This window comes from Zootoca vivipara, chromosome 2 (assembly GCF_965207765.1).
Source record: "Zootoca vivipara chromosome 2, rZooViv2.hap1.1, whole genome shotgun sequence".
NCBI classification, from domain to species: domain Eukaryota; kingdom Metazoa; phylum Chordata; class Lepidosauria; order Squamata; family Lacertidae; genus Zootoca; species Zootoca vivipara.
The window spans coordinates 12,539,012-12,562,482 of NC_142584.1; the positions used below are offsets into that span (position 1 = coordinate 12,539,012).

Sequence of the window (23,471 nt, forward strand, 5' to 3'; positions counted from 1 at the left end):
CTGCCTGAGGCTGCTCCCTCTCTCTGCCTCAAGGTAGGGCTGGACCTACTCCCTCCCATGGTGTCTCTTGTCTATGGAGGACGGATAGTCAAGCAGGTTTTGCTCTACGGCAATACTATCTCCTAGTGCTGTGTTGTCATAGAACAGGCATAGGCAAACTTGGCCCTCCAGATATTTTGGGACTACAACTCCCATCATCCCTGACCACTGGTCCTGTTAGCTAGGGATGATGGGAGTTGTAGTCCCGAAACAGCTGGAGGGCCGAGTTTGCCTATGCCTGTCATAGAATGGATGTGTAAAGTGCACCCCTATCCTTTCATACTAATCGCTGAATGACGGCCCGTGATTTATATGAGAAATACAGAGATGTACTCAGGAATACCACTGAGGAGGGGGCTAAACTTGCTCCCTTCTCCTTGCGACCCCAGCTGCTGGCAATCATAGAACCATAGAATTGTAGAATTGGAAGGGTCCTCTATTCCAATCCCCTGCAATGCAGGAATCTTTTGCCCAATGTGGGATTTGAATCCACAACCCTGAGATTGCGAGTCCCATGCTCCACGAACATCAAGCTTGCTTCTAACTATCAAGCCCCATTCTAGGATCTGTGTCTTGGCCCCCTCGCACGTAATTTTATCTTGCATGAGTTGTTTCATTTTAACTCCATATTATTTATACCTTTTACCTTTTTTATCTATTCATACCATTGTTATGTCGCTTTTAACATTACTGTTTTAATCCATTTTGTGCTATATTTTATTTATTTTAAGCCACCCAGTATTATAATAATACTGTAGTCACAGGTCAGGCTAGAATGTGACAAAAGCTCCTGGGTCCCTCCAGACTGGTGGGTTTTTAGTTTCGATAGATGTATTTTGCAACACGTCAATCACAACGGTGGATTTATGCTGGATTGGCCACACATCATTCTGCTTTTCGTTGTTCTGTGATGTCATATAGAGGAGGGAGAAAGGTGGTTTTCTGCTGCTCCAGAGAAGCGGACACGGAGCAATGGATTCAAACTACAAGAAAGAAGATTCCACCTAAACATTAGGAAGAACTTCCTGACAGTAAGAGCTGTTCGGCAGTGGAATTTGCTACCAAGGAGTGTGGTGGAGTCTCCTTCTTTGGAGGTCTTTAAGCAGAGGCTTGACAGGCATTTGTCAGTAATGCTTTGATGGTGTCTCCTGCTTGGCAGGGGGTTGGACTGGATGGCCCTTGTGGTCTCTTCCAACTCTATGATTCTATGATTCTACATCAGTCTTTCCTGTCTGGCTCTAAGTGTAAGTACATTCAGACAAGCAATGGCCTATTTTAAGAGAGCAAAGGACTGGGTTCTATAACCAGAGTAAACTCAGGTTTGGAGCTGTGCAGAATGATTAAAGAACACCATACAGGATAGCGGTGTTGTTGCTTCGCACGCTTCCTTTAAACAAGCTCTAGAAGGCAATGTCCCAAAGACTACAATCCCTGAAATTAGCCATTTGGGGTCGCTGCAAAGCAGGGCCCTCTCATACCCTTCCCCCAGCCTGGGACAGAAACTGTCGTTCAGCCAAAACAAGCTGGACACATATTTCCCAACCATTTTGCCCCCTCCCTCGCGGATAGTTGGGCTGGCATCCAACACATCTGCAGTTACGGTCGGTCTGGTCTTGCCAGCTGGAAAACCCAAAGGCTGTGACGCCAGCAAAGGCCTCTCCAGCCTGGCTCTTTCCCCAGTGCTGGATCCCACCCTTTTCCACTCAGATGAGGCAGTTTTTTTACTTTCATGGAGAAGGGAGGGGGGGCTCCTTCTGACCTCCTCTGGATAGCAAAGACGACACTGCCTCAAAGCAAGGGCTCGCCAGCGTTGCAGCCAACCCTGGGACTTTTGTTGTCTGTGCCGGAGCTCAGCTCCGGGTCATGTGAAATAATCAGTTAACACTAGAGAAAAGAAATTATATCAGCTGGCCCAGAGATCACTTCCATCAACGCCCAGCAGTTGCAAGCAGACCTTAAAATGTACAGGGGTGAGAGAGCACAGGCTTCTCAGGACAGAGCGCATGGCTCCATTTAGGCTTCAATCGTAGCATTCTCTTTAAAAATAATAAGATTGCTTCCTTCACTCTATTTGTCTTTCCTGAAAGAGCAATAATAATAATAATAATAATAATAATAATAATAATAATAATAAAATAATTTATTATTTATACCTCGTCCATCTGGTCGGGTCTCTCCAGCCACTCTGGGCAGCTTCCAACAGAAGAATAAAACACAATACCGTAATCTATTAAACATTAAAAGCCTCCCTGAACAGGTCTGCCTTCAGATGTCTTCTAAAAGTCTGGTAGTTGTTTTCCTTTTTGACATCTGTTGGGAGGGCGTTCCACAGGGTAGGCGCCACCACCGAGAAGGCCCTCTGCCTAGTTCCCTGCAACTTTGTTTCTCGCAACGAGGGAACCGCCAGAAGGCCCTCGGTGCTGGACCTCAGTGTCCGGGCAGAATGATGGAGGTGGAGACGCTTCTTCAGGTATACTGGACCGAGGCCATTTAGGGCTTTAAAGGTCAGCACCAACACTTTGAATTGTGCTCAGAAACGTACTGGGAGCCAATGTAGACCTTTCAGTGATAGAACATCCAAACCCCCCAACATTTCTCTGATGAAAGTAGGGGCATCCTCAATAATCAGTGCTTTTTTTCTTTAAAAATGTTTAGGGGTATGCATACCCATGCGTACCCCCAGAAGAAAAGCACTAATAATAATAATAATAATAATAATAATAATAATAATAATATAATATTTAATTTAACGATTTATACTCTGCTCATCTGACTGGGTTATCCCAGCTATCTGGGCAGCTTCCAACATCTCTAAAAACATAATAAAACATTAGACATTTAAAAACTACCCTATACAGTACTGTACAGTACAAGGCTGCATTGTGTTAAGCCTGTCCCTCTTTGAGAGGGGTGGAGTGCTCTTAAGCACATTTTTTTTTGTCTTGTCTAACCCAAAGCTGATAAAAGAAATGGGCTGGATAAGGAATGGGCGGGATCCAACCATTTTTACTCACGATACTGTATTTGTGGTGCCCTGTTTATGGACTGACCTCCCGAGGGAGGCCTGCCTGGCACCAACACTGTAATTTTTTGTGTACTAGGCAAATAGTCTGTTCAAAACGTTCTCCCGGGCTTTAAAATATATTTTTACCTTCTAACATGCTCGTTAATAATTTTGTGCAGTATTTTAGCTTGTATTTTTTTAAAGCTCTGCAGAAAGGCAGACCCTCCAAGTCTGACTATTTTCCAGGGGCGTCCCTGATTTAGAGAAGCCGTCCCGGTTTCTGATTTGATCCTGGCATGTCCTGCTTTTCCTTAGGATGTCCCTATTTTCATTGGAGAAATGTTGGAGGGTATGGAGTTACCCAACCCCCAAGCCATTTGAAGGCATTTGCCTGTTGTGACTTCTCTGCCTCTGGAAATTCTCCCGCTACTATAGCATGTGAATGGGAAAAGCAGTGTATGCTGAAAATTTCCCGTTTGTGTGCAACTCTTAAAAGAACAACTGGAGCCTTTTCAAGGTCTGGGCCTGACAGCTGTAAGGGGAGCATTTTGCTGCTGCAGCAACAGACGGGAGTACTTCTGCGAGATTAAGGCATTGAGAACAGCAAAGGGCAAAGAAAGGGTAGAGGGTGTGATATTGTAGGAAGGCAAGGCAATGAGCAGGGCATCCTTCTGGTGGGATGCTTGGTGGAGGAGGCTAAGGTTCTCCCTATGTGTTGGAAGAATGAAGAAATACCAATAGTGGATGAATGGCAGAAGAAGTTGATAGAATATATGGAACTGTCTGAACTGACCGGGAGACTCCGAGATCGAAGTGAAGCAGAACTGGAAGAAGACTGGAAGAAATTTAAAATTTATTTAAAGAATAAGTATATAATAGATTAGAATTAGTGGAAGTGAGGGAGATAAACAGAGGTTGTAGATAATACTATGGTGTAAAATAAGTATTGTTAGAAATTGATGATAAATTAATTAAGAAGAAAGATTTGGAGAGAATATAAAAGGTTAAGATGTAAAAGATATAGAAATAAGGTAATATTAAGTAATAATTAGAAGTATATAAGATTTAGAGTTTACTACTGAAGATACGTAAAGAACCGCAGAAGGAGGAGGATTGAGGAAGTCAATAGATTAGTAATAAGACTTATAAGTTTGAATTTTTGTTTTTGCATTTTTTGTATCTTTTGTATTTTTTGTTTTGTCTTTTTTGTATGTTTTCTTTTTTGTTTTGTTTTGTATTTTGTGAAATGTTTTTTTTAATTGTTTGAAAACCTTAATAAATATATTATTATAAAAAAAAGGGTTCTCCCTATGTGACTTCACGGTAGGAAAAACTGTATCTGTTGAATTTCTGCCAGGCATCTGGCTTCTGTTAAGGGGGAATGATCAAAACCCTCATGCAGGTAGGTGAGGAGTCCAGTAGGCCTGAAGTGGGTAAGGATCCTCATATCCTTTCAATGCAGACTAATTGCCAATTACTTGCAATTGGAACAATTAAATAATGATGGAAGGGTGTCTTTCCCCTATACTTTCAGGATATGCTAGTGAGGAAGCGAGTGTTATTGACTGTTGAGAAGCAGAAGAAAAATAGCCTGGTCTGCTCCTGTGTTTTAAAAGAGCACAAATCAGTAGAGGAAGCTTTTTACTAACATTATCACCTGCGAATGTGTGTACGTCAAGCTGTGGTAGTTGAAGCTGCTCTGGCTGTTCCAAAGTTGGCAACCCTATTTCTGATGTTGGCAATGATGTTGTGGGTGTATGCCTGTGCCTTATTTTAGGGGAGCGTTGGTTGTTCCCGTCTCACCTTTCACTTGTACGAACAGTGTAAGACACTGTCCCAGATCTTGATCAGATGACAGTCTAATATGAGATAGTTAATTCTTAATCCCCTTGCTTAGCTCTGTAAAGCTAAGGTGGACGGCCATTGGGAGCCCCATGCAGACTAATCTCTAAAGCAGTGTTTCCCAAACTTGGGTCTCCAGCTGTTGTTGGACTACAACACCCATCAGCCCTAGCTAGCAAGACTAGTGGTCAAGGATGATGGGAATTGTAGTCCAAAAGCAGCCAGAGACCCAAGTTTGGGAAACAGTGCTCTCCAAAGGAATTTCTGGATGTGCTTCCAATCGGGTGCTTAATATGGAACTGGCGCTCTGTGTGCATAAAAGTTTTTCGCAGCATCCGCACGATGCTGTTGGCATCCAAATTTAATCCTGTTACATCCTCCCATTTAATCCAGATTCACCCCTTTCTGTGGAAAATCTGATAACCAAACTTATTTCTAACGACCTGCTTGTAATATCTGAACAACCTGTTTGTGATAGGAAGCCCCCATCTGGAGGTACCCTAGTAAATAAACAAACTCGGAATTCCTTTAGAATAAGTTGTGCTCATAAAAAGCAAGGAAAGCTTTCCAGGGGTCACTCGGAGTCACGCACGAGCAAGGGTGCACGGACTTTGCGACATAATGAAATAAGGATAAATCTTTTTTAGAGTGTCCTGCTCACGTAATGGAAATGGGAGTAGATTGAGCTGACCTCCTTCTTAACCAAACCTTTTGCCTGCATTCCAGCCGTACAAACGTCAGAGAGTTACAGACCCACGCTGCACATGCCTCTCCACCGAGCCAATCAAAAGGCATTACCAGCCAGGTTAAGACACTCCAGGAAGAAGGTGCTGAATAGCTGGGACTGGTTAGGGCCTGGCCTTGAAAGGAGAGCACACAGTCCCAAAATTTGGATAGCAAAGCCCTAAGGAAAAGGCTATTGTTATTCCTATTTCGCAGATGGGAGACCGAGGCAGAGCTCTTCCGGTTCCAGATTCCACTGGGCCGCACTTCTGTTGATATACGCCTTTCCATCAGGATGGTACCAAAACTAGAAATCCCCTTTTCTGTGCAGCTCCTTCAGAAGCACGCGATGCCAGCTGTCTTCAGTAATACAGCATGACACAAAGGAGAGTTGTGCTGCAAGGGATACATTATGGGGTGATATTCCACCCACCCGCCCCCCTGCTTTTTCTCGTCGCTTTCCCCATGAAGAATGGGGAACGCATTTTCCACGTGGCCCTCACCATCTCTCCTTTAGGGTGGTGCTAAGCTGAGGAATGCTCTGTTGTTGCTTTGTAGATAGCAGTGGTTCTCATTGATATTATATTACCTTCCTGCCCAGCTTATATGGGCTTTCCAGAGGCATCTGATTGGCCATTGTGAGAAGCAGAATGCGGGAGTAGATGGACTTTTGGTCTGATCCAGCCAGGCAGCTTTCTTCAGAAGTTAAAAACAATAAGGCCCTTTGGGGAGAAGGGAGCCTCCCCCTGCTTATTCTTTCATTGAGACCCCAAACACCACTCCCTGCAGTTTTGCATCCTGAACTGCAGACACTTCGAGTGTCCCTATTTTCCAGGGACGGTCCTGGTTTTACGGAAGCCGTCTTGGTTTCTGATTTGATCCCAGAATGTCCCCCTTTTCCTTAGGACAGGCACCCCCAAACTTCAGCCCTCCAGATGTTTTGGACTACAATTCCCATCATTCCTGACACTGGTCCTCTTAGCTAGGGATCATGGGAGTTGTAGGCCAAAACATCTGGAGGGCCGCAGTTTGGGGATGCCTGCCTTAGGATGTCCCTATTTTAATCAGAGAAATGCCTGAGGGTATGGAATTATGTGATGCCTGAGACAAAGAGATAAGCAACTATACAACCTTTAGACGACGTCTGAAGGCAGCTCTGTATAGGGAAGTTTTTAATCTTTAATGTTTTACTGTATTAAGTTTTTTTTGTATATGCTGGAAGCTGCGCAGAGTGCAGTCAGATGGGTGGGGTATAAAAAAATAATAAAGTAAAGTTAAAACAAAATAAAATTGAATAGGATGTCCCTATTTTCATCGGAGGAATGTTGGAGGGTATGGAATTGCCTTTCCCATTGGCATTATTACATGAAATTCTACGTATTATCTGAGATGCTCCTGGATCCATCGCTGTCACTGGATGGGCTGCCTGTTTCTGATTCTCCAACCATGACTGTTTCTGCATCTGGACAGAAACCTAGGAAGAGGCCAGATGCAGCCAGACCATTAATCCCCCCACCACAGTACCTGTTCTCTCAAGCCTTTGGAGAGATTTATGGTTTAACTGGTGCCTTTGTTTGTCTGATCTACTGCTAGTATTTTTTTTTTACATTGAATTTTAGTCTATTAGCATTTTGTGGTTTGCTTTTATTTGTAAAGTATTGTGTCTTTAAATATTATGCTGGAAACTACCTTGTGGTTTACTCTGTACTGAAAGGCGGCTTATATATCAACGACAACAACAACAACAACAACAACAACAACAACATTTTAATCAAAGCACCTTTTTGTTACAGTTGAAGGTTCAAGGTCTGCATCCAGCAAAGGATTCCTGCTGTTGAAAGGGGGCCACATGCATAACAAGGAATCCATAGATGGCAAGGGCCCATTCATCTCAATTTGTCAAGAAAACAAGGGGAAGGTGGAGGAACGAAGTGAATGAAAGATGATCCTTCCGTTGCCCTACTTTTCATACAGTTCTACCTGAATGGTGAGTTGGTGGACTCAGCTTTGAAGGTGGGTCACCTGGCTAAAGGCAGTGGGACTTGGGGACAGCGTATGCCATAAAGAAAAGAGGTATGAATGAATGGATGGATGGATGGATGAGGTTTCTATATATAATCCCATTAGCATGTCCTAGACTACATGTTTCAGGACTGCTGATTGTATACAGATGTTCTTCATAGAGGGGGAAAGGATGCTGATGTTTATGTCTGTAATGTGTGGCAGTGGGAACTCCTTATGTGCTGGACAGATAAGGAGACAAACTCTGCACAAAGAAAACTCACTTTCTAAGTTCAAGAAATACTTGAAATACTGAACACAAATGTTTTGGCCATAGGATATTTGAGTTATCGTAGGATTGGGATTTAACCATGGATGCTTTCAGACTGTCACTGTTTTCAGGTTCTACAGTTACAACAAACCCGTTTCCTCGGGAGATCTGACTCTCTCTCTCTCAGTTTATTTATAATTTTTCAACAGATAAACAATTCAACAACATTTCATCTATGGCTTTTCCTCCCTCCCTCCCTCCCTCTATGGTTCCCTCAAAATTTCAGTTTATGCTGTATATTATAGTTACTCTATTAAAGGTAAAGGTAAAGGTACCCCTGACCGTTAGGTTCAGTCGCGGACACCTCTGGGGTTGCGCCCTCATCTCGCTCTATAGGCTGAGGGAGCCGGCGTTTGTCCGCAGATAGCTTCTGGGTCATGTGGCCAGCATGACTAAGCCGCTTCTGGAGAACCAGAGCAGCACACGGAAACGCCATTTACCTTCCCGCCGGAGCGGTACCTATTTATCTACTTGCACTTGACGTGCTTTCGAACTGCTAGGTTGGCAGGAGCAGGGACCGAGCAACAGGAGCTCACCCTGTTGCGGGGATTTGAATCGCTGACTTTCTGATCGGCAAGCCCAAGAGGCTCAGTGGTTTAGACCAGTGTTTCCCAACCAGTGTGCCTCCAGATGTTTTGGGACTGTAACTCCCATCATTCCTGACCACTGGTCTTGCTAGCTAGGGATGATGGGAGTTGTAGTCCCAAAACATCTGGAGGCACACTGGTTGGGAAACACTGGTTTAGACCACAGCACCACCCGCATCCCACCTTTGCCTTATCTTACAATACAAACAAAACGTTCACCCCCAATGCTGTTCTTCCTCACATCCTATTTGCATTCTAACATTTTTACACTGAGTTTTAAAGTATTCTGCAAACATTTCCCAATCTTCTTTAAATCAGTCTCTTTCTGATCTCTAATTTTACACACCAAACTTGCCAATTCTACATATTTTATTAATTTCAGCTGCTGCTATTTTTCTTTGGTAGGTACCACCTCATCACGCCACTTTTGTGCGTATAATATTCATGCTGTCATAGTTGCGTAAACAAATAGATTTATCTGTTTTTTGGGGATATCTGCTCCAGTTATCTCTAGTAAAAAAGCTTCCGGTGTTTTGGGGAAAGTTACCGTACACACTTTCCTTACATTTTTCAACTCATTATAAATCATCTCCCAAAAGTCCTCAACTACTTTGCACGTCCACCACATGTGGTAAAACGAACCTTCTACTTCTTTACATCTGACATTTTGTCAGATGTGAACCAATAGCAAAAGGGCCTGGAAAGTGTGAGATAACGCAGTGTTGTCTAACTTCCCAACAAACAAATCAGGATGGATGCTCGATAAAGAGACTGTCTGGAAGCATCCTTTGTGCTGGGACACACTAGAGCATCATGAGAAGTAGATCAAATACCTAAAGACTCCTGTGAGCCTGGAGGAGGCTGCCTGCTGTGTCTCTGCACGATTTCCTGCTCTGGGCTTTGGCTCCTTCCAGTCTGCCTTCTGAGCAAGGGTGGCTCATTCTCTGTTCTCTCTGCATCTGGTGAAGTTGAAGCAATTAATCATTCCCTATGCAGAGGCAGCAGAATTACCTGCCCTAAGAGGAGGCTTTTCATTGCTTCTCTGCATGATTGACTGCTCTTGGTTTGCCTTCGAAACAGGAGTTGTGCCCAGATCAGTGACCCATGCAGAATCACACGGAATAGGCTCCTCTGCGACTGGGGAACTCTAGACCTTGTGCGATATAAAAAGGGTACCTCTAGTTTTAAGTCAGGAAAAAAAAGAAAGCGTTCTTCTGCTTGCAGATGCTAGCAAGCCAAGTGCTCCAGAGGATCTAAAAACCAGATGAGGACTTAGCGATTAAACAACTGTGAGATTCTATTTGTTCTCCACTATAAAAATGTGCAGGAATCAGTTTGTATCCAGGGCAACATCAAACCACAAGGGGGCTCTCAGCTAACTGCCCAGGCATTCAGTTTTGGGGAGAGAGAGAAAGGACAGAAAAATGCCTCTGTCCTCCTGACATTTTAACACTGACTGCCCTGGGTGGTTTGGGAATCGCAACAGATCCTCCCTGCAGGCGTCAGAAGAACGTGGTTGTGGGTTGCTTTTTTTTTTTTTTTGGCATGCATGCCAACCCTGCAGTGTATCGCAGGCAGTTCTCGTGGTGGTTTTTATTTGCATCACATGTGGCAAAAACTGCCCGCATGAAAAGGGGATGATGCCATGCCAGGGCCGCTGGGTGCCCTGTGAACTTCACGGCTCAGTCCCTCTGGGGGTGTTGTTCTCTCGGGGGGGGGCAAACTTTTGTGTCAGGAGGTTTGTCTGTTGTCGGCCGTGTGGCTTTATAGCAGTCACCCCCAAACTTGTACCCTCACAGATGTTTTGGGAACGACAATTCCCACTACCCCTGGCCACTGATCCTGTTAGCTAGGGATGATGGGAGTTGTAGTCCCAAAACATCTGGAGGGCCGAGTTTTGGGGGTGCCTGCTTTATAGCCTGCATTGGTTTCTGCCATTTATTTAGTTCAGGCATCCCCAAACTTTTGGCCCTCCCGATGTTTTGGACTACAATTCCCATCATCCCTGACCACTGGTCCTCTTAGCTAGGGATCATGGGAGTTGTAGGCCAAAACATCTGGAGGGCCGCAGTTTTGGGGATGTCTGATTTAGTTAGTTAGTTCGTTAGTTCAGTGTTTCCCAACCTTGTGCCTCCAGCTGTTTTCAGACTACAATTCCCATCATTCCTGACCACTGGTCTTGCTAGCTAGGGATGATGGGAATTGTAGTCTCAAAACATCTGGAGGCACAAGGTTGGGAAACACTGAGTGAGTTAGTTTTACAGCTACATGAGGAAGGGAGCCTTACCCATTTTCTCTAGAGGCAGGCATTAGGACCTTGCGGAAAGCAGACACTCCGGCCCTGGATTCCAAGCTGGCTTGCCTTGGTGACGTAAGCCAGAAGCCCTGTCTCTCTCTCTCTCTCTCTCTTTTCTGTGTGTGTGTGAGTGTGTGTGTGTGAGTCTCTCTCTCTCTCTCTCTCTTCCCCCTCTTCCCCCTCCCTTCCCAAGCTCTCTAACATTAAAGCGAAAATGCTCCTTTCTGTGCCTCCTCGTGCAGGGATCGCCACTTTTGGCTACAGCAAGAGCAACAAGAAGGTAAGGAAGGCAGTCTCCTGGCTCCCCCCCCCCCACCTCCACCTCCCCTTTCTGCTTCCTATTTCCAAGATCTTGGAAACGTCCTTGGCTTAGAGAAGGGAGGAGAAGTTAAAAAAAAAGGGGGGGTGTTGCCTTCCCCACCACCCCGAATATCCCAGCTGTGGCGGTGTTGGTGTTTGAAGGGGAGACAGATCTTGCCAATTATTTGGGGAGGTTATAGGAAGCTAGGGGAGGCTGGCTGATCTTGGCCTCTGTTCCGGGGTGACCCCCATCCGCCCCTCACACCACCAGCAGACCCTGCTTGCCAAGGCCGGAGTCTTCCCAAGGGCGACTTTGAGTCCGGAGCGATGGGGACAAAATAATAATAATAATAATAAATAAGCTGGGTAGACCAGAACAACAGGCAGCGAAATCACAGCACTTAGTGGATCTCCCTGGGATGTTAATATTCTGTGGGTTCCTCCCTGCACCCCTGATGTTTGGTTTTTCCGTCTGGTTTATTTTTTATTTTTAGCTATGGGGATCGGAGGACCTGCATCCAGGAGGGGCTGATCCTGGTCTTTCGGTACTGGAAGCAGGCAGTTCAAATTCTACTAGGCATGGGGTGTTCATACAGGATCAGACTGAGGCCTTGTTTTTTTAACCCTCTCCTGACTCTTTCCAGGGGGGATGGAGACTTCTGAAGGCCACCCCCAGCGGGGTATTCTCGAGGGTGGGGTTCCAGGATGTGGTTTCTATGGCATCCACGTGTTCTGAGGAAGAGTGTGCCATAAAGGAGGCTTCCCCCCCTTCCTCTTCCACCGCCCTTTCTGCTCCCCACATCTGGGGTGAGGCGAGAATACTCTGCATGCCAGGGAAGATGGGACATGCAGCTCGCAGGAGGATGCGAGGGAGCTGTAAGAAATGGGGGGGTCGAACCCAACGCCACCCCCCCCCTCTGTCAGGACTGTCATTCGGAACCTGAATAGCCTTGTCAGGTTTGGGAAATGCATCTTGACTAGCCTGGGTATTTATTTGAACGCTCGGGTGTGGATTATTTCCCCCTCTGGCAAGAAGTGTGGTCTAGTGGTACTCTAGGGTTTCAGGGAACCCCAGGTTACATCTCTAGCTGGGGCAGGGAAGAAGGATAGAAGGGGGAGACCCCCCCCCCGGGAAGTTGGAAATAGGAGCCCAGACTTATGGCATTTTAAATATCCACCTTATCTCTATTGTTGATTCACTGTGTGACCTTGTATGCATATGGTGTTGGGTTAAAGGGGTGGCGGCGGTGGCAGCGGCAGGGGAAGAATAAGCTTGTTACCTGTTCTGTGCCTCAGTTTCCTCTCTGTCCGTCCCTGCGACTCTGGAAGATCTACAGCGAATGTGCAAATTGCAGGCACCATAGTGATGAGGTCGGACAGAAACCTGGGGCAGAGAGGGAAGGCCAAATTTGGGGCATTAATTGTGTTTATCCATATTAGGGATGAGTATGGCACTCGGAAGGAACTGTGGCTGTTTTAGCCATCTCGGTGCGCCTCCCTGCCAACCTCTTTTTGAAACTGGGTGACATTTTTCCTGTTCTGACCACTGACTGATGTGGAATTTGTAGAAATAGGCAGATATGGGGCGGGAAGACCTCTGCATTGATGGAGGGTCTGTCTGTGCCAATAAGGAGCAGGGCAGCATTTTATGATGTGTGAGCTGTGGGCGCATATTAGTGGCTTGTCCTGTTAGAACACCACCAACAAGGACAAACAGCCAATAGTGCTGGCACGGTTATTATAATCGGCGATTCAAGGTAAGACTGAAACCATATCACCAGTCGTGTGTACTTTCACACTCATGTGTGTGCACATATTCCACCTATGCCTCCGCATGCATAACTTGACATGTGCGTGTGTGTATTTTATTTCTTTTGACACTTTATATACTGCTTTATTACAGTCCTCTAAGCGGTGCATTGTATGGGTGAGTTATCGGTGCGTATTTCAAAATGTTCTTGTTATGAGTGCGTCTTGGAGTACTTTCAAGTGACTTTCCCGGGGCTAGCATGTTGTTTCATGGATTTGTTGCTGCAGGTGTGCCACTCCAGTGCTCAGGAACTTGCCCTCGTGTCTGTGTGCACATTTATTCGTGTGTGTGCATAAGGTGAGCAGGTGCAACTGTGGCCGCCTGTATACAGTCTCATCCTTGATTTGATTGACAGCTAACATGAGCGCTTAAGGCTGAATTTGGATAATCATGATTGTGGGTCAGGTCGTTTGCTGTGTGTAGTATTTGCGTAGCCATGTGTGAGAGTGAGACTTTTCTAAGTTAGACAGATGATCAATGATCTCGAAACTATGTGTCCATGTAGGACTACAATACATGCAGATCACCTAAGTTGGAATACTTCATCCTCGGCTTCAGCTAGCAGCACCCTTGACCTAAATGCAGGAAATGGAAATGAAACCCACTGATTTTAATGCATCTAAATTCCAGGCACTGTGTTTAAGAGTGGGGTGTCACCTGGTGGGACTAAGGCAGCCTAGGCACATGGAGTATGTGCATTGTGTATCTCTGAGCTGGAAATCATATTATATTGGAGGTCTTCAGGTGCCCATTTCCTTGCCCGTATTTACAGGAGTAATATACATAAGCTGATCGCTCACAGATGTTGGCTGTAGAAGTTTCTGTGATTTGTAATGAGCAAAATGGATAGATACTGTATATACTGATCTTTAAAGTCCTAACGGCTTCGGCCCAGTATACCCGAAGGAGCGTCTCCACCTTCATCATTCAGCCCGGACACTGAGGTCCAGCTCTGAGGGCCTTCTGGAGGTTCCCTCACTGAGAGAAGTGAGGTTACAGGGAACCAGGCCAGAGGGCCTTCTCGGTAGTGGCACCCACCCTGTGGAAAGCCCTCCCGTCAAATGTCAGGGAATTAAACAACTCTCTGACTTTTAGAAGACAGCTGAAGGCAGCCCTGTTTAGGGAAGTTTTTAATGTTTGATGACTTATTTGTGTTTTAATTGGTTGGAACCTGCCCAGAGTGACTGGGGCAATCCAGTCAGATGGGCGGCATATAAATAATAAATTATTACTTTTATTATTGGCTCACATGTTGCATTGTTCATAGGAATGCAAGTAACTCAGAAAAATACCATGATCAAAATGAGACAATAACACTAACAACGAGAAGGCACTTAAGCTATTGCTCCACATGTTTATTTGTTTATTTATAGAAGTATTTCTATACCATCCTCTCTCACCAAATATTGCGGTAGTGTTAAAAAGCCGTCAAAAGCAGTACGGAACCATCGTTGAAATGACTGGCTGCTCCAGAAAATGTTAAACAATTGCATAGACCTGTTGGCATAAAAAAGTCTTGCAAGAGTCAAAAGTGAGAGTGCCTGCTGAATCTCTGCTGGAAAAGCGTTTCACAGTACCACACTGGTGACACTAAATGGTCGACTTCTGGTTAAGGTGAGTTGGGCCTCTGTAACGCGGAAAACAACTAACAGTGCTCCTTGGGGTGATTTCAGTGATGAGGATACAAGGGCTCAGGCAGTCCTTAAGCACTCGTGGGCGCAATTTGTGTATCAACACATGAGCCTTGAACCTGGCCCAGTAATGTAGGGGCAGCCAGTGTAGATGTTTGAGCAGAGGGGTCATAGAATCATAGAGTTGGAAGGGACCCTGAGGATCATCTAGTTCAACCCCCTGCAGGGCAAGAATATGCAGCTGTCCCATTCGGGGATCAAACCTGCAACCTCGAGTTGTTATCAGCACTGCACTCTAACCAACTGGATGTTGTCACATGCTGTCGGCCATCTGCCCCCATCAGCAATCTACCCTCTGCGTTCAGTACAGCGTTAGAAACTCAGATATATAAGCTAGGTGCCAAATGGATCCTTAAACCAGGGTTACAGTCTCAAAACGAAATACTGTACCTAGTTGCCCTTTTGGGGCCAGATTACTCGAACGTCGTATTTTTCAATACGACTTTTTGGTTCCTGAAATTCATTCTGATTGCGCAGATAAAATATAACAGATAGAATTCTACAGGATGCGTTGCTAGTGTGTGAAAACAGTCCAGATCAAAAGGATCAAGAAAGAAGATTCCACCTAAACATTAGGAAGAACTTCCTGACAGTAAGAGCTGTTCGGCAGTGGAATTTGCTGCCAAGGAGTGTGGTGGAGTCTCCTTCTTTGGAGGTCTTTAAGCAGAGGCTTGACAGCCATATGTCAAGAATGCTTTGATGGTGTTTCCTGCTTGGCAGGGGGTTGGACTGGATGGCCCTTGTGGTCTCTTCCAACTCTATGATTCTATGATCCCCAGGCATGCACCTCCAGATGGTGGAAACGCCGGGCACCATCCTGGCACCCGGGCGTCTTCACTTGTTTGCAAGTGGCCGAAAGCCAGGTGCAAAGTGCACACCTGGCGAATTTCAAACGCTGGTCCTGTACTAGCTACGGTTTCCAGACCTGGCCTGAGGGCAGCCCCACAATAGAATGTACTGCAGTAATCTAGTCTTGCAGGGACTACAGTGGCTAAGTTATCCAGATCTAGGTATGGCTGTAGCTGGTGGATCAGACAAAGCTGGTAAAAGCTGTTGCATTGCTCATCGGAATGCAGCTAACCAGAATGATGCCTGCATGTGTAAAGAAGTGTGGGACGGGATAAATGTGCACATTATAAACATGTATCCTGGGTCTTTTGACAAACTGGTTGTGGAAGTTGCATTTTTCCAACTTCTAACTCTGTTTTGCTGATCCCAGCATTGACCTGTGTTCTCTTAAGGCTGTATAAAATTAATATCTTACTGAAACGGATTGCATAGGCAAGGGAAGACGGTCTCCTGGAAGCAAAGAGAATTCTGTGCGTTACAATTTGCTGATACTCTGCAGTTTTTTTGTTTTTGCTTTTTGCTAATAAGTGGAAATACTCTCAGTTGGAAACGTAGCTATTTATACCTCCTTGCATTTCTTGGTCACTTTGGGCTTTAAAAAAAGACTTTAAAACTATATTAAGTTATGGGGTCATGGTTGAAGTTTTAAAAGCGAAAAAAAATTGGGAGATCTTAATTGGATCCAAATGAGCTTTTTTAAAAAAATCTGAATTTTTCCCTGTCCTCTCTCCAAGGAGTTCTGGGCAGTGTGTGGGTTTTTTCTTCCCTGTTGCATCTGCCACTATTTATTTATTTCTTAAATTTATAGCTTGCCTTTCCTGCAAGGAGCTCATGGGGGCATATATGGTATGGTTCTTCCTCTCTCACATTTCATCCTTGCAGCAACCTCACAAAAACCATAGGATCGTAGAGTTGTAAAGGGCATGGAAGGACATCTAAGCCAAACCTCCGAATCTGCAGGAGAGGCAACCGAGTATCTCTAACAAGAGGCCATCCAGGCTCTGCTTAAATTTATCTCCATCTAAGGAGAGCCTAGGGATGGGGGTGGCGCTGTGGTCTAAACCATAGAGCCTAGGGCTTGCCGATTGGAAGGTCGGCAGTTTGAATCCCCGCCATGGGGTGAGCTCCCGTTGTTCGGTCCCAGCTCCTGCCCACCTAGCAGTTCAAAAGCACGTCAAGCGCAAGTAGATAAATAAGTACCGCTCCAGCGGGAAGGTAAACGGCGTTTCTGTGTGCTGCTCTGGTTCGCCAGAAGCGGCTTAGTCATGCTGGCCACATGACCCGGAAGCTGTCTGCGGACAAATGCTGGCTCCCTCGGCCTATAGAGTGAGGTGAGCGCACAACCCCAGAGTCATCCGCGACTGGACCAAACAGTCAGGGCTACCTTTACCTTTAAGGAGAGCCTACCTCCTTCCAAAGCAAACTATCCGAACAGCTCTCTTAGGAAGCAGTTCCTAATGTTTACCTCTTGCAATGACCATCCACTGGTTCTCTGTCCTTCCGTCTGCCGCAATGGCAAACAAGTCTGCTCCATTTTCTATGTAGCATCTTTTCAGATACATGAAGACGACTATCATGCCAGTTTTCTGTTCCCCAGGCTGAGCACACCCAGCTCTTTCTGTTGTTTCTCCCAGGACTCGTTTTCCAAAACTGTTCACCATCCTGACCTCTCTCCTCTTGGTCAACATTCTACTTGAAAAAGAATTGGGCAGAGTAGTCCTGAAGTGGTCCATCCAGTGCATTTCATTTCATCTTTTCATTTCACTTTTAATTTTCATACCACCTTTCTATATTACTACGAAAATAAGACATCGTCTTATATTTATTTTTCCTATAAAAAAACAACAACACTATGGCTTATTTTCAGGGGGATGTCTTGTTTTTTTCCTCCTCCTCCTCCTGCCGTGCCGGCATTGCTGCTGCGCCTATCACTATGTCTTATTTTCGGGGTATGGCTTATATTCCTTGAATGCTTAAAAATCCTGCTACGGCTTATTTTATGGCTACATCTTATTTTTGGAGAAACAGGGTCTACGCAAGGTGGTTTACAAGCCGAAGAAGCAACAGAGACCGCACACACCTTATAGCAATCTGATCCAATACCAAAATGTCGAAATAAAAACTTTAAACAGCTTATATCAAATAATGTAATATTCACTAATCCATTATAATATAATAGTACACAATAAAATTAAATACCAGCAAATAATAATTAAACAGAAATTCACTCTTAACAATTACAACAATTTCTAAACTATAATCAATAAAAAAAAAAGTCACAGTGTATAAAATAACACAATACAAATTGAGAAGCAAAGACACACAACTTATAAAATTATTTTGAAAAACTATCTCTGAACTCCTCCTCTCTTCCCAGCTGCTTCTGTGGTTCCTAAAGTCATGGTCTGGGAAAGGCTCTTAGGGCTGGAAGGTGGGGCAAGGCAGGTGGAAACAGCCATTATGCAGAATAGATCGGAACTGTTAGTCCAGTGGTCTGGACGTGGGGCTCCTGTAAATGCAGCCTGAGATTGCTTAACTTTTTAAGTAGCCACATCACAGTGCTGGGTCATGTCCTTGTGATCCTCTAAGACACCTATGCTTCAATCTTTTTTTTCTCTTTTTTTTTTACATTTATCTCTGTTGAAAACCCCATCTTTTGGGTTTTGGCCAGTGTTACAGCCTCTCAAGATGATTTTGAATATTGATTCTAGGCCCATCCAAACTGCTGTTTTGTTGTGGGCGTATAAAGCAACATATGTTTGATTCATTTATAGCACATTTGAAGTGGATTTAAACGGGACTGTCCACACATCTCCCTCGTTTATAAGTTGCTGTGCTTCCTTAATGATCCTGCCTTAATGCATCCACACTTTTGCTCTATGTTCCTGCCATCCCCAATTCACTCCTCGCCCCCCCCTTGAACACAAGTTGTTGACACCAGGCCACCATATTTCCAAATTTTTATTTTTTGGCTGCAGTTGCTGTGCCAACCATGCTCGGTTGCAGGAAAGAGCAAGCAAGCAAGCAAATGAACAGGAATGTCAGCAGATGACATCAACAGGAAGTATGTAGGAATGGCTTAAGCTTCTCTCGCCCGTTGCCTTTTTTCGAGTGTTAGTTGCGCTATGACACCATACTGCCAGGTTATTATGTTCAGGCGGGGTAAACCATCATTTCTTTCCATCCCCTAGTAGGCCTGGGTGACGTTTTAATCCATTGCCTGAAACTGGTTCAAATTTAAAATCGTGAGAGCGATTTTAGAATTCCCGATCAGGAAATGTAACGAGAGTCCCCGGTGTGCCGCGATGCCCGCCTGGCAGCCTGCAAAGGCAGCTTGCGCCTCCCGAGCCTGAAAGTTCAGGTGAGCAGAGCGGGTTAGGTGTGAGCGCTGAGTTTCCATTTACCTGCCATGCACAAATACAAATAGCGCTGGCCCAAGGAATCTCCAGGCGGAACGGGGGCTCCTGGTTGCCGCTGCTTGCACAGCGAGAGATCTTTTTGAGCTGTGATTGGTCGTTCCAGAGAAGCCGGCAGCTCTGTGGTGCCATGCCATGTGGTGCCCCGGGCTGATACGCTCCTCCTGGGACAGCAGAACCCGCCCGGCCTCAACAGGAAGAGGCAAGAAGCTGTGCGTGGCCGGCAACTGCCTTCTTCCTCCTCACCTCCTTTCTGACATCATAATATACCGCCATATTGTGAAGTTTAGCTGGCAGTGACTTACGATGTTGGAAAGCAGATATTGCCCAGCCTTACCCTCCACCCCCTGAATGCTAGTGTCCAGCAACAGGAAATATCTGAGTGGCCAAATTACAAAGAAGTGGCTTCATTTCAGCGCTCTTGCACATTAAAAGTGGGAGAGAGAGAGAAAGAACGAAAGAAAGAAAGAAAGAAAGAAAGAAAGAAAGAAAGAAAGAAAGAAAGAAAGAAAGAAAGAGCCAGGACAGATGTAGAATAAAACGTTACAGGATTTTAGCAGGAAATGCTCCGTTTGTAGCCGAAGGAGTATAACCCAAATCTTTTACAGGCGCAAATCATATTGAAAGCAGGACGGCGTATGACGGCCCCAGGAGCATCACGCGTTTAAATCATGATGAACACGCAATTGAAAGGATCTCTTCTGTGGTGTTTAACTGCCCCTCCCAGCTTGATGAGCAAATGAATTCATTTATAAAAATGTTGAACAGCACAGGGCCTAGATCAAAGCCACGTGGCTCTCTACTTAAGACCTCTCTACAGGTTGATACAGAGCCATTAATGAGCACTTGTTGAGTATGATATCTCAATCAGCTACCTAACATCAACTAACAACTGTATTATCCAGCCCACATTTTACCATTTTGTCAGCAAGGATATTATGGGACACCTTATTAGATGCTTTGCTGGAATCAAGATATATTATGTCTACGGTGTTCCTATGATCTACAGGTCTAGTAGCTCTATCAAAAACGGATGCTTAATCTGCCAAAACTTGTTGTTGTTGTTTAGTCGTTTAGTCGTGTCCGACTCTTCGTGACCCCATGGACCATAGCACACCAGGCACTCCTGTCTTGCACTGCCTCCCGCAGTTTGGTCAAACTCATGTTCGTAGCTTCGAGAACACTGTCCAACCATCTCGTCCTCTGTCATCCCCTTCTCCTAGTGCCCTCAATCTTTCACAACATCAGGGTCTTTTCCAGGGAGTCTTCTCTTCTCATGAGGTGGCCAAAGTATTGGAGCCTCAGCTTCACGACTTGTCCTTCCAGTGAGCACTCAGGGCTGATTTCCTTCAGAATGGATAGGTTTGCTCTACTTGCAGTCCATGGGACTCTCAAGAGTCTTCATAAACCATGTTGGCTTCTAGTAGTCAATGCACTATTTCTTTGATTCTACCCCGCGAGGTGATTCATCTCTGAGTGATTCATCTCTGAGTGGGAATTAAAACTCAGTTCTCCCCAGTCTTAGTCCAGTACTTTAAATGCTACATCATGCTGGCTCTCATTGAGTAAATCAGCTTTTGGCGGGTGGCACTGTGTACAACAACATTTATATGGTGACTTCAACTGTCATTAGCCTCTGACAGCATGACCAGTGGTCTGGGTTGATGGGATCTGTAGTCCACTAATATCTGGAGGGCTACAGGTTTCCCCAAGCCTGCTTTCGGTTGTTCAAAATATTCCACATATATTATCTTAGCAGTCCTTGCAACAACCTGGAAGGTAGGCCAGTAATATAATTAATCAGCCTTGCAGGTGAGTTCACAGAGGTTACTAGCCGAAAAATCTACTTGCTGGCCAGCCTCTAGTCTTATCTATTTATCTCTTAGTCTTATCTAGCTTATCCAAGCTGCTGCGGTTGCAACTGGACTGTTATACATATCAGGGAGCTAGTGCAGTGCAGACGTCTGGTCAGGGACAGCCTGTTTGAAGCGCCCCCAGGGGCTGCTGCGCTACAACTCCCATCATCCCTCGCCTTTGGCCGTGCTGCTTGGGGCTGCTGGGAGTTGGAGTCCAACAATGTTTTGGGTGGTGCTACGCTGACCACCCTTGGGTTAGAGCAGGCACCCCCAAACTTCAGCCCTCCAGATGTTTTGGACTACAATTCCCATCTTCCCCAACCACTGGTCCTGTTAGCTAGGGATCATGGGAGTTGTAGGCCAAAACATCTGGAGGGCCGCAGTTTGGGGATGCCTGGGTTAGAGCGCTGGGCTCGGGCCGGGGAGATCTGGCTCCAGGTCCTTACTCAGCCACAAAGGCCACTGGGTGACGTTGGACCAGTCTCTCTCTCTCTCTTAGTCTCACCTACCTCACAGGGTTGTTGTGAAGATAAATTGGGAATCGTCTACGTGGAAGTTAGCCCCTTTGAATCCAGTGGGGCTTAGCGGTCATCCACACTTTATTTGCCCTGCTGCTTTCTCCCAGGAAAACATGTGGTTTTGCTGGGGGTTCCCCCCCCCCCCCCGATTTAGCACTAAAGAGCTGGTTTTCCAGGGGAAAGCAGTGGAGGAGGAAAGGCAAAGCTGCTCATATCTGTGGCTAGAAGTGGTGCATGCTCTAGTTATCTCTCGCTTGGACTACTGCAATGCGCTCTACGTGGGGCTACCTTTGAAGGTGACCCGGAAACTACAACTAACCCAGAATGCGGCAGCTAGACTGGTGACTGGGAGCGGCCGCCGAGACCACATAACACCGGTCCTGAAAGACCTACATTGGCTCCCAGTACGTTTACGAGCACAATTCAAAGTGTTGGTGCTGACCTTTAAAGCCCTAAACGACCTCGGTCCAGTATACCTGACGGAGCGTCTCCTCTCCCATCGTTCTGCCCGGACACTGAGGTCCAGCGCCGAGGGCCTTCTGGCGGTTCCCTCGCTACGAGAAGCCAAGTTACAGGGAACCAGGCAGAGGGCCTTCTCGGTAGTGGCACCCACCCTGTGGAATGCCCTCCCACCAGAGGTCAAAGAGAACAACAACTACCAGACCTTTAGAAGGCATCTCAAGGCAGCCCTGTTTAGGGAAGCTTTTAATGTTTGATGGATTTCTGTATTTTAATGTTTTGTTGGAAGCCGCCTAGAGTGGCTGGGGGAACCCGGCCAGATGGGCGGGGTATAAATAATATATTATTATTATTATTATTATTATTATTATTATTATTATTATTATAGAAAGCACAGGGCGAGCAGCAAACCGCTCAGACCCACGGGACCAAGAGGAAGTGTGGGCGAGCCCTCACTCCCCAGGTCAGTGGATCTAGTGGACAGCAGCAGAAGAAGATCTCTTGAATCGGGCAGCAATCCCGCTGCTGTTTTTCTCATAAGGCAGAGGCGGGCGAGGGGCAGTCAGGGGAAGCTAAGCCAGAGGGAACAGACATTTGCCTATGAGCGTGGAGTAAATTCATGGCAAAAGGAAGTTTGGAACCAGGGACTTCATTCAGTCACTCCCAAAAGCAAGAATCAACAAAATTAATTGGAGGAGGAGGAGGAGGAAGGCTCCAAATGGTGACTCATCCACCGTGGACTCCACAGAGGGTGGTTAGTTCTTACTCTTGCACGCTCTAAAATTATAACCTTCCCCCCCACTCTTTTTTTAGTGTACCTAGTTTAATTCAGGGGTCAAAATTCCCCACCCCGATCTCCTCAATCCCACGAGGTGAGAAACACCAGTTTATGGGCACACCCCTATGGTTGTAAAAGTGAGAGGGGCAGCGGATACGTGTCCTGCCTCTGTATTTTTGCTTCATCAAAGGAAACAGAAGCCTAAAAAAAAAGTCTTTGAAAAGCAGAATTGGGCCCATGCAGCCTATCAAGTGCAACCTGGACTCTTATAACTAGAACCAGGGCCTTCTCAACACTGGCCCCGACCTGGTGGAACGCTCTGTCTCCTGATACCAGGGCCCTGATTTCTTTCCGCAGTGCATGTAAGACAGAGTTTTTTCCGCCTGGCATTTGGCCTAGAGCCAACCTGATCCCCTCCCCCATTTCCCCTTTCTTTCCCCCTTTTGTATGAGGCTGCATTTTTCATTTTTAAATTTTAATGTACTGTATTTAGTCTTGTTGTTGAGTTGTATTTTAACTAGTTGTTTTATACTTGCTCTGAGCCCGGCCTTGGCTGGGGAGGGCGGGGTATAAATAAATGATCATCATCATAAAATTGGAAGGAGCAATGAGGGTGTCTAACTCCCTGCAATCCAGGAATCCTTTTGCCCAACGTGGGGCTCAAACTCACAACCCTGAGATTAAGCATCTCATTCTCTACTGACTGAGGAACAAGTTGGGGCTGCTTCTTTCTCATGTCAAAGGATTTGGCATTTGGAATGGCTGGGATGGCTCTATGCCCCACTCAGCAGATGTCCAGGGGTCCAGTTTGCTGCCTGGAGCTCTGATGGTGCCTCTCCTTGCCCCCCCTTCCATATCTCCAAGCCTTGCTGTACCATTCAGACATAAATTCCTACCTTTATCTCTCTCTCTCTCTCTCTCTCTCTCTCTCTCTCTCTTTCCCTCCCACACCTCCTGGTGCCACCCAGACA

The 23,471-nt window shown here is 45.8% G+C and overlaps 2 protein-coding genes across 3 annotated transcripts in view; one reads left to right on the top strand and one right to left on the bottom strand.

Moving 5' to 3' along the window:
- The window catches only part of GLS2 (glutaminase 2), a 46,468-nt gene extending 33,992 nt beyond the window's left edge, over nt 1-12,476 (bottom strand). Inside the window, exons 1-2 of the mRNA XM_088662935.1 lie at nt 12,404-12,476; nt 9,361-9,486 (exon numbers count right to left, since the gene is read on the bottom strand). The gene's annotated coding sequence lies outside the window, so the exon portion shown is untranslated. The remainder of the gene's footprint in view (nt 1-9,360; nt 9,487-12,403) is intronic.
- The window catches only part of RBMS2 (RNA binding motif single stranded interacting protein 2), a 72,994-nt gene continuing 60,456 nt past the window's right edge, over nt 10,934-23,471 (top strand). Inside the window, exon 1 of one of the 2 annotated variants that reach the window (XM_035103592.3) lies at nt 10,934-11,103. In XM_035103592.3, the coding sequence (XP_034959483.1) occupies nt 11,038-11,103 (66 nt within the window). In that variant the 5' untranslated portion in view covers nt 10,934-11,037. Of the gene's footprint in view, nt 11,104-12,758; nt 12,881-23,471 lie in introns of those variants that run through there. The other variant, XM_088662936.1, reaches the window with a different exon arrangement.